We start from the raw sequence: 15287 nt of genomic DNA, 5'->3' as shown, positions 1-15287 counted from the left end.
ATTCAGTACTGCAATAGCTCCAACAAATATGAACAAATCTTTACTCTGCCATGGTATTATGCAGAGATTGCCCTTGACTCCATCAGAGAAAGCTATCATGCCACAAAGGACACTGTACTCAAAGTGACTTTGACACACAGAATAACCAAACAGTTTTCACAAATCAGCAGTGTAATACCAGAATTACATCGTAATATCCATATTCCCAGCAATAATTATTAGAGTTTCATTAGGTTTTAGACTAGCATCAGAAGTCTCAAAAGTAATAGAAGAGCTTTTATATCAAAGAGATTAATAAAGGGTAGGCAGTAAAATGTCTGCCATTTATTGAAAAATTTCACATTCAGAAAGCTTCAGCTTAATTACCTTGGTCGGTAGTGTTTAAGATGTACTAATCCTAATTTTAACCCTGCACACCTGGAGGTAATGGTGCATGTGGGGCGTTGAAATCAAGTTCAGGAACTTACTATACCATTCCCGAGCTGTTTACACCACTACCATTTTAACTTGCGATTATATTTTGCATTGGGACAGGGACCTACCCCAGGTAAGTAGGGACCTAATTACATCCTCTTATGACACCATTGGGAATCACATGCAATTTTAACTGAAGATTGATGAAGCCCTGCTTCATCCCGGAACCACCAATTAAACCTGGACGCAAATAGGATTGTGGCCAGAATGCAGCCAGGTAAATTTTATTGCTTGTTTTTTTTTTTAAAAGATCCTTTTGGAGCCTCAGGACCCCTCAGAACACACTGTGGAGGACCGTCCCCTGAGGTTCCCAGCAGTGTCTTCCCGCTACCCGAAATCTCGTTCCCGCCTGCCAGCCAAGACCAATTATTTAAATAAGACACTGCAGCTAAAATTTCCCAGGCCTGAAGCTGTAGGGGCGGGTGGACAGATTGCTACATGCATTGGCCCCCGCACATTGCACTTCTGTCCAGATTAAAATCAGGGCTGTTGTTTCTGAGTTTAACTAGCCATTGTAACATCTTTCAGCAATGTCTAGATAGACAAACTGACTGGTCCTTTAGCTTCTAACACAGGACTGCATTTTAACTAACATAAGCCATCATAGCTTAGAATCATTTTATACTAAGGATTTACATCTGATCCTAAGATAACTTTGTCTTATAGTCTGAAATAAATATTTTCGTTTTTGTGAATTATCTGGACTTATTGTCATATGGCAATTTGACAAACAACTGAGTCACAACTATTGTCTAGTGCATTTAACTCCAAATAGTTTCAATTTTATTTTGTTCAGAACAGTTAATAATTAACATGCCATTAATCATGGAAAAATGAAATCAATATGCAGTTAACTGTTTTTACCTCATTGTGAATCTCTTCTGTTTGTCTCACAAAAGCAAGCTCCAACGAAGTCAGGGAGGAAATGCCCAACAATGGATCCTTTTGCAGGTTCTTCATGGCTACAGCACAACGTCCAAAAATATAGTCCAATGTACCACTTGAACACTGTAAAATACATAGTTTGGCTGTATATTATCCAGGTAGCCACATACATATAACATACTAGGGATCTGAGAAAAACATAATTTAGGTATTGTGTGTTGTGCTCAAATTTTTTCTGTTTAATCATAAGCATTAAAACTGTGGAGATTGAAACACTGCTATTTAATTTTAAATACTTACATTATTTTACAAATCTTTTTGTTCATGTACAAGATATGCTGCTGAATCCTGTTAATATATTACCACTGTGTTATGAAATATTATCCTACTTGCATATTTGACATCATATTGTACATGAATGTAAATTTTCTTGACCTGAACATTAAGACCAAAGCCATTATCTTTGGCCTCTGACGTAATTTCCTGTCTTGCCACTGTTTTCACATCCCTCACGGGCCATTCAATCGCAAATTAAAGCTGTGCGAAACCTCAGCGTACTGTACAATCCAGAGTTGAGTTTTAATCCCTGCATTCTCTCCATCACCAAAAATGCTTATTCCATCCACTACTGTAACATTACCCACCACCAAACACACCACAAAAATTCTTAGCCATCCTTTTGTCACCTTTAAATTTGATGTCTCCAATGCTCTCTTCAGCCTCTCATCCTCCTTCCTTCATAAACTCCAACTGATCTAAACCTTATCATGTGCTGCAGTGAAACCATCTAACACAATGAATTTTATTTAAATCTCTGACCTTTTCTATAAACCCCTTCATACCTTTAACTCACCCGATCTCTGCAGCGTAACATTCCCTCTCAAACCCTTCAATCTTCAGACTCTGGTCTTTTGTGCATCCCTTCTTCCCTTCACCAATAAATTCAAGAGCCTGCAACTCTGAGCCTGCTCTCTGGAATGCCCTCCCTAAATGCCTCCAGTTCTCTTCCCTCCATACCTAAAAGACTTCTTAAAATGCATTTACTTTAGTAAGGTATCAAGACACCTCTCCTAATTTTCCTATCATGGCTCAACTTACATTCACACAATCACAGAACTGTTACAGTGCAGAAGGAGGTCATTCGGCCCATCATGTCCGCACCAGCTCTCTGAAAGAGCAACTCCCTCAAGTTCCATTCCCCTGCCTTCTCCACGTAACCCTGCACATTCTTCCTTTTCATAGACTTTTGAATGCTTCAATTGAACCTGCCTCCACCACATTCTCAGGCAGCGCATTCCAGACCTTAACCACTCACTGTGTGAAAAAGTCTTTCCTCATGTCACTTTTGCTTTGCCAACCAAATACTTTAAATCTGTGCCCTCTCATTCTTGATCCTTTCACAAGTTGGAACAGTTTCTCTCTATCTACTCTGTTCAGATCCTTCATGATTTTGATTACCTCTATCAAATCACCTCTCAGCCTTCTCTTCTCCAAGGAAAACAGTCCTAACTTCTCCAATCTATCTTCATAACTGAAATTCCTCATCCCTGGAACCATTCTCGTGAATCTTTCTGTACTCTCTCCAATGCCCTCAAGTCTTTCCTCAAATGCGGCGCCCAGAATTGTATGCAATACTCCAGCTGAGGCCAAACTAATGTCTTATACAAGTTCAACATAACTTCCTTGCTCTTGTTCTCTATGCCCCTACTAATAAAGCCCAGGATACTTGAATGCTTTATTAACCGCTCTCTCAACCTGTCCTGCCACCTTCAATCACTTATGCACATATACACCTAGGTCCCTCTACTCCTGCACCCCCTTTAGAATTGTACCCTTTATTTTATATTGTCTCTCCATGTTCTTTCTACTAAAATAAATCACTTCACATTTCTCTGCATTGAACGTCATCTGCCACCTGTCTGTCCATTCGACCAACATGTCTACGTCTTTTTGAAGTTCTACACTATTACACTATCCTCTTCACAGTTCACAATGCTTCCAAGTTTTGCATCATCTGCAAACTTTGAAATTGTGCCCTCCACATCAAGGTCTAGGTCATTAATATATGTTAGGAAAAGCAAGGATTGCAACACTGATCCCTGGGGAACTCCACTACAAACCTTCCTCCAGCCTGAAAAACATCCATTAACCACTACTCTTTGTTTCCTGTCACTCAGCCAATTTCGTATACATATTGCTATCGTCCCTTTTATTCCATGAGCGACAAGTTTGCTCACAAGTCTGTTGTGTGGCACTATATCAAATGCCTTTTGAAAGTCCATGTACACCACATCAACAGCATTGCCTTCATCAACCGTCTCTGTTACCTCCTCAAAAACTCCAGCAAGTTTGTTAAATATGATTTTCCCTTAAGAAAACCATGCTGGCTTTCCTTAATTAACTCGCATTTGTCTATGTGACTACTGATTTTGTCCCAAATTATTTTTTCTAGAAGTTTTCCCACCACCAAACTTAAACTGGCTGGCCTGTAGTTGCTGGGCTTATCTTTACACCCTTTTTGAACAAGGGTGTAACGATTGCAATTCTCCAGTCCTCTGGCACCACCCCAGAGTCTAAGGAAGACTGAAAAATTATGGCCAGTACCTTTGCCATTTCCACACTCACTTCCCTGAGTATTCTTGGATGCATCTCATCAGGCCCTGGTGCTTTATCCACTTTAAGTGCAGACAGCCTATCTAATACTTCCTCTTTATCAGTTTTAAACCCCTCTACTGTCTGACTTACCTCCTCTTTCAACATTGTCTGGGTTGCATCTTCTTCCTTGGTAAAGACATGCAAAGTATTAATTTAATATACCCCAGCCATGCCCTCTGCCTCCACGTGTAAATCCCCTTTCTGGTCCCTAATCGGTCCCACTCCTTTTACCACCATTTCACTATTTATATGCCAATAGAAAACTTTGGGATTTCCTTTAATGCTAGCTACCATTCTCTTTTCATGCTCTCTCTTTGCTTCTCTTATTTGCTTTTTCAATTTCCTTTTTATTTTTCTTTCCGAGAAGTGCCTGCGGAGACTTTTCTATGCTAAAGGTGATATATAAATGCAAGTTATTGTGTGTGCACTGCAGAATAATTATATCAGGAATCTCATCCAATGTTCATGAATTTAGGATGTTGGAACCTTACGTTTAGTTCATCATGCTTGAATTGAACGTGTACTTAGCTAAAGTATAGCAGTGTCCACCAAAGCTACTAAGTATCATCACCTCATTCCATGACAATATGAAAGGCACAATTCAGCATAGCGATGCCTCATCAGACCCCTTTCCTATCCTGAGTGGCATGAAACAGGGCTGTGTTCTCGCACCTACACTGTTTAGGATCTTCTTCTCCCTGCTGCTCTCACATACATTCAAGTCTTCAGAAGAAGGAATTTTCCTCCACACAAGATCAGATGACAGGTTGTTCAATCTTCCCCATCTTAGAACAAAGACCAAAATACGGAAGGTCCTCATCAGGGAACTCCTCTTTGCTGACGATGCTGCATTAACATCCCACACAGAAGAGTGTCTGCAGAGACTCATCGACAGGATTGTGGTTGCCTGCAATGAATTTGGCCTAACCGTCAGCCTCAAGAAAACAAACATTATGAGACAGGATGTCAGAAATGCTCCATCCATCAATATCGGCAACCATGCTCTGGAAGTGGCTCAAGAGTTCACCTACCTAGGCTCAACTATCACCAGTAACCTGTCTCTCGATGCAGAAATCAACAAGCGCATGGGAAAGGCGTCCGCTGCTATGTCCAGACTGGCCAAGAGGGTGTGATAAAATGGCGCACTGACACGGAACACAAAAGTCCGAGTGTATCAAGCCTGTGTCATCAGTACCTTGCTCTACGGCAGCAAGGCCTGGACAACGTATGTCAGCCAAGAGCGACGTCTCAACTCATTCCATCTTCGCTGCCTCCGCAGAATCCTTGGCATCAGGTGGCAGGACCGTTTCTCCAACGCAGAAGTCCTCGAGGCGGCCAACATCCCCAGCATATACACCCTACTGAGCCAGCGGCATTTGAGATGGCTTGGCCACGTGAGCCGCATGGCAGATGGCAGGATCCCCAAGGACGCATTGTACAACGAGCTCGTCATTGGTATCTGACCCATCGGCCGTCCATGTCTTCGCTTTAAAGACGTCTGCAAACATGACATGAAGTCCTGTGACACTGACCACAAGTCATGGGAGTCAGTTGCCAGTGATCGCCAGAGCTGGCGGACAGCCATAAAGGCGGGGCTAAAGAGTGGCGAGTCGAAGAGACTTAGCAGTTGGCAGAAAAAAAGACAGAAGCGCAAGGGAAGAGCCAACTGTGTAACAGCCCTGAAAAACAATTTCTTCTGCAGCACCTGTGGAAGAGTCTGTCACTCTAGAATTGGCCTTTCTAGCCACTCCAGACACTGCTTCACAAACCACTGACCACCTCTAGGCGCTTACCCATTGTCTTTCGAGACAAGGAGGCCAAAGAAGAAGAAGAAACACTGTGCTAGTTAACCGATGGTCAATTAACTGATTAAAAATTATAATTTTAACTAATTAAAAGTCATAGATCTTAAAATTAAAGCTAGGTCATTTAAGAGGGAAATCAGAGAGTATTTTTACACAACGGGCAGTAGAATTTCTGCAATTCTCTCTCTCAAAACCTGTGGATGCTGGAACAATTGGAGCTTTGAAAAGTGAGATCAACAGAATTTTGTTGGACAAGGGTATCAAAAAATATGGAGAAAAGGTAAATGGAGTTGTCCAGATCAGCCATACCTATTGAATGGCAAATCAGACTCAATGTACTGAATGGTCCACTTCTGTTCCTTAGTAATAAACAAATACTGTAATAGAATTTGTTTAGCTACACTGGAACCAAGTAGAATGAATCAGCATATACCTATGCAAGTTTACAAGAGTGAGCCAGTGCAGCACCATTACATTTGCTAATACACGAGTTTAGTATAGACAAGCTACATATATCAGGATTACATGCAAATTATCCTGTGTTCTATAATCCAGCTTCACTTTTTTTTTTGTCACTTTTGCCCTTAAGGAACTGCCTTACACTAGCATACGGTCCAACAGGTATCTTACCCAGGTGATCATTCTTCATGTTTGTGCTAGACAGAACACTATTTGATCATGGGTAGGCATCACCATTAAATGTAGTTCTGTCTTGCTCTGAAAACCATGCAAATACCTCATAGCCAGAAGGAACCTGGAACCTTCCTTGTATGTACAGCTAAGTGCTACAGTTGGTGCTGAATGTATTATTGACTTGATCATCAAGAGAGTTTAATACAACTGTTTACTCAAACATAAAAATGGCTAACAAAGATTACAGAGTGGATGTTCTGAATCCTTCCCCACCAGTATGTTCAGTTCTGCACCTAATGTGGTGGGAGATATAGAAGCTCTGGAAAGATCAAAGGAGGGCATTTAGGTTAATACCTAGTTTAAAAACCCTTAGCTACTACAATAGGCTCAGGGAGGTAGGTCATTTTACTTTAGAAAAAAATGACTTTGGGAAGACTTTATTGAAGTATTTAAAATGATGAAGGAACTAGATTGCATACATGTCCAGATTATTTGAATTAGATAAATTAAAAATAATTCATATAATTTATGTAAACCTAGAATTAGTTTAGATGTCATAAGGTATTTCCTTTCCCAGGAGGGTCATATTGACTTTTTGAAATAGATTGCTGGCTTGTGCAGTGGATGCGGATTCACTGAAAATGTTCAAAAGGGAGCTGGGCATGTTCCTGTACAAAAGGTAGTTGGGATGTTGGGTGATGTTCGTTCACAGTTATCTCCTGGAACTCATTTTGATCACCTTCAGGAGTCAGAGAGGAAATTCCCAGAATTCTTTTGTCCCTGAATTAGCCAAGGCATTTTCTTCAATCTACTTTTTGCCTCACCCAGGAAATTACATGGCTGCTGGTGGATGAGGTATGTTGGAGGTTATGATTCCTAACTGCAACACATTTGAATGGGGCAGACGTAATGGACCAGCTGGTCTTTTTCGAACGTACCTCACCATAACTTATCCAAGTCTTTACATATGCCAGATTCTTCAATGCGTGGCAGAACAGCAAAGGCATCAACTTGCAATTCTACAGTACTTTTACCATAGAACGGATACATTATTTCCTTCTCTTGTAAAACATGTAAATAATTGAAATAGATAAAGGAACAGACACCAAGTCACAGAGGCTTGTTTGAAAAGATGAGTTTTGAGAATGTTTTAACAAAAGCGAGAGAGTCGTGTATAGACAAAGGGGCATAAGGAGGGAGTTAAGAGACACTGGTCGGGATTTCTGAAGGCACTGCCACTAACAGCAGGGTGAAGTAATGACAGGCACACAAAAGGCCAGAGTCAGAGGAGCTAAAATTACAGGATGGGAAATAAAGTTGAAGTTGATGATGATGATTTACAATTTTATGCATGTCAAGGAGCCACCGTAGGGCAGAGAGGATCGTGTGCTGCATGAGTCAGATAACATGGGACATCGTATTAGCCGTGAATTTTGGAAAAATTGGAGTTTATGAGGAATGGAGGTATGGAGGCCAGCAAGGATATTGAAGAAGTTGAGTCTGGAAATGATAAAGGCATGGATAAGGATTTCAGTGGCAGTGGAGCTGCAGTAAGGAGACATTGGAGAGAATTTTAACTTTTTAACCCACCGGATGCGTGGATGCCCAGTAGTGCACAAAAAACTGTGTGTGTGATGCCACTGACAGGTTCCCCGACTGGAAGTCAGCCTGATTGACTGGATTGGCTTCCAGCTGGGCAGGGAATGCTGAAGAACAGGCTGCAGGACCAGTTAGGTCCGATCCCCGACCCTGAGGGCAGGTGGGGAGTGGCAGGGTCCAATCCTTGGCCCTAGCGGCTGTCCTAATAGTGGGAGGGTCTGGAAGGAGGCACTCCTGCTCACCCACAAAGGGGCAGGTTGCTGTCCTCCCTGTCTGCCCGAGTTAAAGATGGGTCAGCAGGTTGGAGCCGACTTCCTGACACACTTTCATTTCTATGATGCAAAGGTAGAAGTAAATGGTTTTCATGATGAACCGGAAGTAGAGGCTGAAACTACAGTCTGGGTTGAACAGGGCATGGAATACCCTATGAGAAGCAATGATAGATAAATCGATATTCACTCTTAAAAGGGATGTGGATAAATATTTGGAACAAAACACATTTAAAAATGGGTGTGTGGAAAAAGCAAGGGAAGTGGACTGACTACATGAATATCGCTTTCAGGAAGCCAACACAGGTGCAATGAGTTAAATGGCTTCCTTCTGTATTGTAACATTCTATAAATATTAAATGACTTCACATATTATGCAAACAACAGAAGTGTATTGAAGGCTGTCACACAATCTCAGGGGTTGGATGACTCCTATGAATTGCACAAGTTTTGCCCTATGATTTGCAACATCATCTGAAAAAAGTGCAACACAATCCTAGTCATTGTTTATTAGTTGTTACAACTAAATATTTTCTGCACTGCATCGTTGATTTTAGTCTTTTAATTTGTGCTGCTTGTGATAAAAGAGGCTCCATCAAGCTCTGCACTGCAGGTTCTCATATAAAACTTTGGTAGCTGGAACAGATTTAAAAAAAACATCAAAAGAAACAGGCTCTGGGTTATGATTTCCACAGAGTGCATAACAAGTCATTAAGACATTACTAAAATGGGGTATCGAAACAGCATGGCGTCATTCCTCAACAAATTAATTATAAAGTGTAAAAATGCAAATAAAGTAATGTTCAAGGTATTTTACAAGTTTAAAAATCCCACACTTCCAGCATAAATGTGAACATTCAAAATCCCTTCAGTTGAAATTCACACAAAAATCCAGCTAATCTCAATACTGACCAATGCAGATTCCAGTTGACAATGTGTTAAACAGATTGGTATTTATATCACTCGCCAAGTGGTTATGGTGTTGGACTGGTGCAGAGAGATTGTGAATTCAATTCAAACCATGGCAAGTTATGAAATTTAATTCAATAAATCTGATCATTTGTGAGATAAGTACCAGAAAAATAATTGTGAAAGGTTAAAACTGTTTTTCAGGGATTCTAGTCCTGCACAATATAGTTGATTCATTATGCCTTTTAAAGTGACAAAATTGTTACGAAGTTTAAAAAGAGGGAAGAATTCATATGGGAACAACCCAGGTACCATCAGGACTTAGGCAATCTCAGCCCAATCAATTTTGCAAAGTCCTTCTAGGAATCAGTACCAAGGTTGGGAGAACTGTTCCACAGGCTAGTCAGAAACCTGACATAGTCATACTTAGACTGCTCCATCACCATTGCTGGGTATTTCTAAACTTACTGGTAAGACAGATCCACCAGAGATGCAAACCCAACAAAGTCTATAGCTTCAGGTCAAACAATATCAAGGAAACCTCTTGCTGATCAACTATCGTGTCCCCCGACTGATGAATCAATACGCCTTCTTATTGACTGAGTTCAGAGAAATACAATGCGATCAGTGTAGGCCTGCAGGTGGTGATGGAACCAACACGAGGTAGTAGCCTACTTGACTTCACCCTCACCAACTTCCCACTGGCGACCTATCTGTACGCGCTCACATTGGTAGGGCACAGTAAGGACATCTTCCATCATCTAGTGTTGCCTCATGGCTCAGGACATCCCTCATTCTTAAATTGCCATCAAGCCAGCAGACTAACTCTGGTTCACTGCAGAGTGTAGAAAGGTGTGCAGGAATAGCACCAGGCATACATTAGAATTAAGTATGAATCTAGTGAAGTTACTATGCAGGGCTACCCCACATGTGAAATACCAAAAGCAGCCAGCTATAGAGTTAAGCAGTCCCACAACCAACAAATCAGTGGAATCAGTGGCTCTATTATGTTCCAGTCAAGAACAGTGTTGGACAACTGGGAAATTAACAGGAGGAGGAGGCTCCATGGCATTCCTATCTTAAAGCCTGGTCGTCCCCAATGCGAGTACCAAAGACAAGACTGAAGTCTTTCCAAACATCTTCTGCCAATGGTACAGGATGGACAATTTTACTAGGCCTCTGTACATGGTCTACACCATCATAACCAATTCAGTTCACTCTTGATGACATTAAGAAGCAGGTGAGTGAACTGAACCTAGCAAAGGCTTGATCATCATCCTGGCCAGGATGCTGAAAACCTGTGCACTAGAGCTAGCTAATTCCCAAGCCAGGCAGTTCCAGCACAGCGATGCCACTGGCAATCACCTGAAAAAGGGGTATATTTCCCAGGTATATTCTATCCACAAAAGCAGAATGAAACTAACATGGCCAACTACTGAACTAGCAATCTCGACTGAATCATCAGTAAAGTGAAAGAAGGAGTTAGCAACAGTGCTATCAAGCAACATTTGCTTATCAACACCTGCTTACTGATGCTCAATTGGGTTCCTGCAGAAATGACTCAGCTCCTAACCTCATCCCAGCTTTGGTCCAGCCATGGATGCAAGAGTTAAAAAGCAGAGGAATGATGAGAGTAGTTGCCCTCAACAGCAAGACAGCACTTAGCTGAGTAAAGCACCAGGGAACCTAAGAAAAACGAGTTCAATGACAACAAAAGGAACAGAATACTTCACTTCATTGGCAACCCTGCCATTGGACTCAATTATCTGCATATTGTGGTTGCAGGGTGTATCATCAACAGAATGCACTTCAGGAACTCAACAAAGTTCGACAGCATCTCCTCCATGTCTTAGAATTCCCTACCAGCAGCACTGTGGAAGCACTATCAACAGAAGGACAGCTGTGATTCAAGAAGAAAGCCCACCACTACCTTCTCAAGTCAACTTGGGATGTGCAACAAGTATGGCCTTGCAAACCCCACCTACTTCCCAAGATTTAAAAAAAAATTTATACTGTTGGTTCTCAAATTTAGAATAATTTCAAATCAAATGTAAATTTTTGGAATTTTTTGAAAATCTGACACTTTGCCCAACATGTGGGAAAATAACACAAATCCACAAAGCAGCTCAGAGTGGGATGGCAAAATCCCAAATAACTTCCATCAGGCTAACCTCAGCTGTCTGAAGTGGGAGATAAATGTCAGACTATGGCAGGGCCAATAAATAGAGGGCCTATGTCATCATAACAGGTGGAATTGTCAGGATCAGTTCTCACACATAGGAGCACATTTCCTGTTAAATTGTCATGGAAGTTATTGATAACAGTCATAGAAAAATCACAACCTAAATTCCTGTTTTCCTTCCTAAAGAAGGAAGTGTGACAATGGAAATCTGCAGGATCAGGTTGGGGGCAGACAGAAGAGCTAAGAGAGAGTTTAAGCACTGATGCAGAGACGACATAACTTCGACTTTCAATGAATCAGAAGTCTGCTATGCATATGCCATGGATTTAGAATATCAAAGATTACAATTTTACAATTTGGTTTGAGACCATGCTGAAAATGAATGTGAGACTGGTAAGCTTCCTTTTGATGGCAAGTTTCAGTTCGTAGAAAAACAAACAACATTTCAAACGTGTCAAATGCAAACCATGTCAGATCCAAGCAATGAGTCACAAATTTGTGACTTTAAAAAGATTTTGGAGAGAAAAGTATTTAAAGTTGCATTGTATGGTTTCTTATGGTACTTAGTTTGTAGTGCTGGAATTTACATTTTTAAATTATCTGATATTTCAAATCAACAAGTGACTACTTTCAGCTGTGTCTCAGTTGGTAGCACTCTATGAGTCCCATGACAGAAAACTGGGCACAAAATCTGGCCTGCAATACAGTGCTGTGTTAATTGGAGTGCTACACTGTCAGAGGTGCCTCTCAGGTGGACATAAAAGATTCCATGGCACAATTCAAAGAAGAGCACGGGAGTTTTTCCCAGAGCCCTGGCCAAAATTTATTCCTCAACCAACATCATGAAAAAAAAATTATGTGATCATTATGTAAAGGGATAAATGTAACTACAACCTGAGTAAAGCAGTAACACATTTTCCAGTGAATGTCATTTACTCTTTACTCCAGAATTTTACTTTCAACTCTTTGGCCACAGAATTTGTAAATCTAAATTACTTTTGATGGATAAAAAGCCTTGTCTCTGTAACAGGCACAGTATTATTAGCAAAATACACAACGATCAAGGATGGCCTTTGCCACATAATTATTCCTTTGTGTGCGGTTTTTAATTTATTTGCTTGCCAATTTTCTCTCCTACTGTCACCACAGCTCAGATCAGCTGGCTCAGGACGGACCAGAGTCAAATGTGTCCTGCTTTTAAATGTTTCGCTAAACCAAATTAATCATAACAACGTATCTTGTAAATGTGCTAATTCAACTTGAATCTGAAGACAGTATTACCCAGGTGAAATACGAATTTGATTTACAATTACAATTGCTTCAACTTCTAGAACTGTAAATAACCGAACTTATGAGAATACAGTTTATTCTAAAAGCAGCTGCATTTTTGAACTTTGATACCACCAGTTGGAGCAGAAAAGCTATTTAAACTAGACTCAGTTCACCTTACTGACAATTAATGGTTGAAGTTGAGCACTAATTCTACTTCAGTTATTTTGACAAAATGTTCCTACCACGGGGTTTATTTAAGAAAAGTAAACAGCTCCAGATTCACCCAGCAGTTCTTTGAGCTTCATTAACACTTCGGAGCCAACTTTCTCTGCTGCCACCACGCGGAAATGGTCATGCTCTGAAAATTACAGGGCTGCACTTACCACCTTGTTTCCACTCCCAACCCACCCACCCACCAACATTCCGATGGGGGCCTCCATATGGATGGCCTAGTTGCCCTTCCTGAAGCTTTAATGTATTTAATTAGGTTCCCGTGACATCAATAGGACCCTAAAGCCATTTTCACTGGGTAGCTCCTAATCAAACTGTCCAAAACCTCGAGCAATTGCTAGTGCAAACACTGCAGTTTTCTTTTGAAGGCTGGGCCCCTCAAGTAGCTTCTCTGCTCTCTTCATTACAACTAGGACTCAAGCTTGCCCCTTGATAAGCTTTCTTTTGGGCTGCCCTTTCCATTTCCTGTGGAAACCCCTGTAAATCACTATCTTTACCATTTTGGGTGCCAATTTTTCTGCAGGTGCTTGAAAGGGATGGATAAAGTGCTGGTGCTTTTTCATGAGGGGAGGCTGTGACATAGTGATAATTTTACTGGATTAGTAATCCAGAGGCCTAGGCTAATGCTCTGGGGACAAGGGTTTGAATCTCACCACTATTTATTCAATTAATAAATCTGGAATTATAAGCTAGTCTAATGGCGACCATTGTCGATTGTTGTAAACACCCATCTGGTGCACTAATGTCCTTTAGGGAAGGAAATCTGCCTTCCGTACCTGGTCTGGCCTACATGTGACTCCAGACCCACAGCAATCTGGTTGACTCTTAAATGCCCTCTGAAATGGCCTAGCTAGCCACTCAGTTGTATCAAACTGCTACAAAGTATAAGAAAATGAATGAAACCGGATGGGCCACACGGCATTGATCTAGGCACTGGAAATGACAACGGCAAACCCAGTCCTGCAAAGTCCTCCTTACTAACATTTGGGGGCTTGTGCCAAAATTGGGAGAGCTGTCCCACAGACAAGTCAAGAAACAGCCTGACATAGTCATACACAAGCTTTATCAAGCCTTACAGCCAATGCCCTTGACACCACCATCGCCATCCCTGAGTATGTCCTGTCCCCAGGCAGGACACCCACCAGTGGTTTTCTTTGTACTTAACATTTAACTGAAAGTTACTGTTTAACTTCTAAATGTCATCCAGGGGCCTAAGCAGGGATGTACAAGCTATCCACTGGGGAGCATCTGTAGTTAGTTAATTAAAGAAACCAGCTTGAACTGTTTTTTCTGTTCCTGGCGCTCAGCTAATTTCTTTAGTTTCAGAACATATAAATACAGGCATGTCAGTGCAACTTGAATAGAGTGGGGGCTGCAGGGTGAATGAACTAGCCATGGTACCACGGTACAGGAAGCCATTCTAGTGGGGGGAGCAAAAAGGAATGTAGTGGTAGTAAGGGACAGTAGAGTGAGGGAGATTGACACTGTTCTCTGCAGCAAAGAGCGAGAGTTCAGAGGGCTGTGTTGCCTGACCGCTGCCAGGGTTTAGAACACCTGCTCAGGGTTGGAGAGGAACTTACAGTGGGAGGGGGAGGATCCAGTCATCATGGTCCATGTAGGTACCAACAACATAGGCAAGACAAGGAAGGAGGTTCTGCTTAGTCAGTATGAGGAGCAGGGCACCAAATTAAGAAACAGAACCTCAAAGGTAATAATCTCTCGATTATTACCTGAGCCACATGCGAATTGGCAAAGGGCAAATAAGATTAGAGAAATGAATGCATGGCTCAAAGACTGGTGTGGTAAAAGTGGGTTCCGGTTCATGGGACACTGACATCAGTACTGGGGAAAGTGGGGGCTCTCCCGTTGGGACGGTCTACACCCAAACCATGCTGGGGCTGGTGTTCTAACGAGTGGTAAATCAAAGAGTAGAGACAAGGCAAGAGAAAAAGGTATTAATATGGGAAATGATAAACAGACCATGACAGGAAGGGATAAACAGTACAAATCTAAGAGTAAATCAGCAGTCAAGACTAGACGTTATGAAATAATAAAAGGACAAAACTAAAGGCTCTGTATCTGAATGCACGTAGCATTCAAAACAAAACAGATGAACTGATAGCGCTAATAGAGATAAATATGATCTGATAGTCATTACAGAGACATGGCTGCAGGATGACAGGGATTGGCACCTGAATATTGAAGGGTACAGGAAGCTAGGAAAAGGTGGATGGGTGGCTCTGTTAATTAATGGTGGTATTAGCACATTAGAGAGGGATGAGCTAAGTTCAGTAATCCAGGATCTAGAAGCGGTTTGGGTAGAGATGAGAAATCACAAAGGCAAGAAGTCACTCCTGGGTGTGGTGCACAGGC

At 41.5% G+C, this 15287-nt stretch overlaps 1 protein-coding gene across 12 annotated transcripts in view; it reads right to left on the bottom strand.

Moving 5' to 3' along the window:
• Window positions 1–15287, bottom strand: part of fto (FTO alpha-ketoglutarate dependent dioxygenase) — a 465612-nt gene that overhangs the window by 296932 nt on the left and 153393 nt on the right. For all 12 annotated transcript variants that reach the window (XR_010976712.1, XM_068049470.1, XM_068049465.1 and 9 more), the window contains exon 6: window positions 1339–1482. Coding sequence is in view for 11 of the 12 variants with exons in the window: in XM_068049470.1 (XP_067905571.1) it covers window positions 1339–1482 (144 nt within the window). In the remaining variant the exon portion in view is untranslated. The remainder of the gene's footprint in view (window positions 1–1338; window positions 1483–15287) is intronic.

The sequence above is a fragment of the Heterodontus francisci genome, chromosome 17, assembly GCF_036365525.1.
Source record: "Heterodontus francisci isolate sHetFra1 chromosome 17, sHetFra1.hap1, whole genome shotgun sequence".
In the NCBI taxonomy this organism is placed as follows: domain Eukaryota; kingdom Metazoa; phylum Chordata; class Chondrichthyes; order Heterodontiformes; family Heterodontidae; genus Heterodontus; species Heterodontus francisci.
This window is presented reverse-complemented; position numbering and strand designations above follow the sequence as displayed.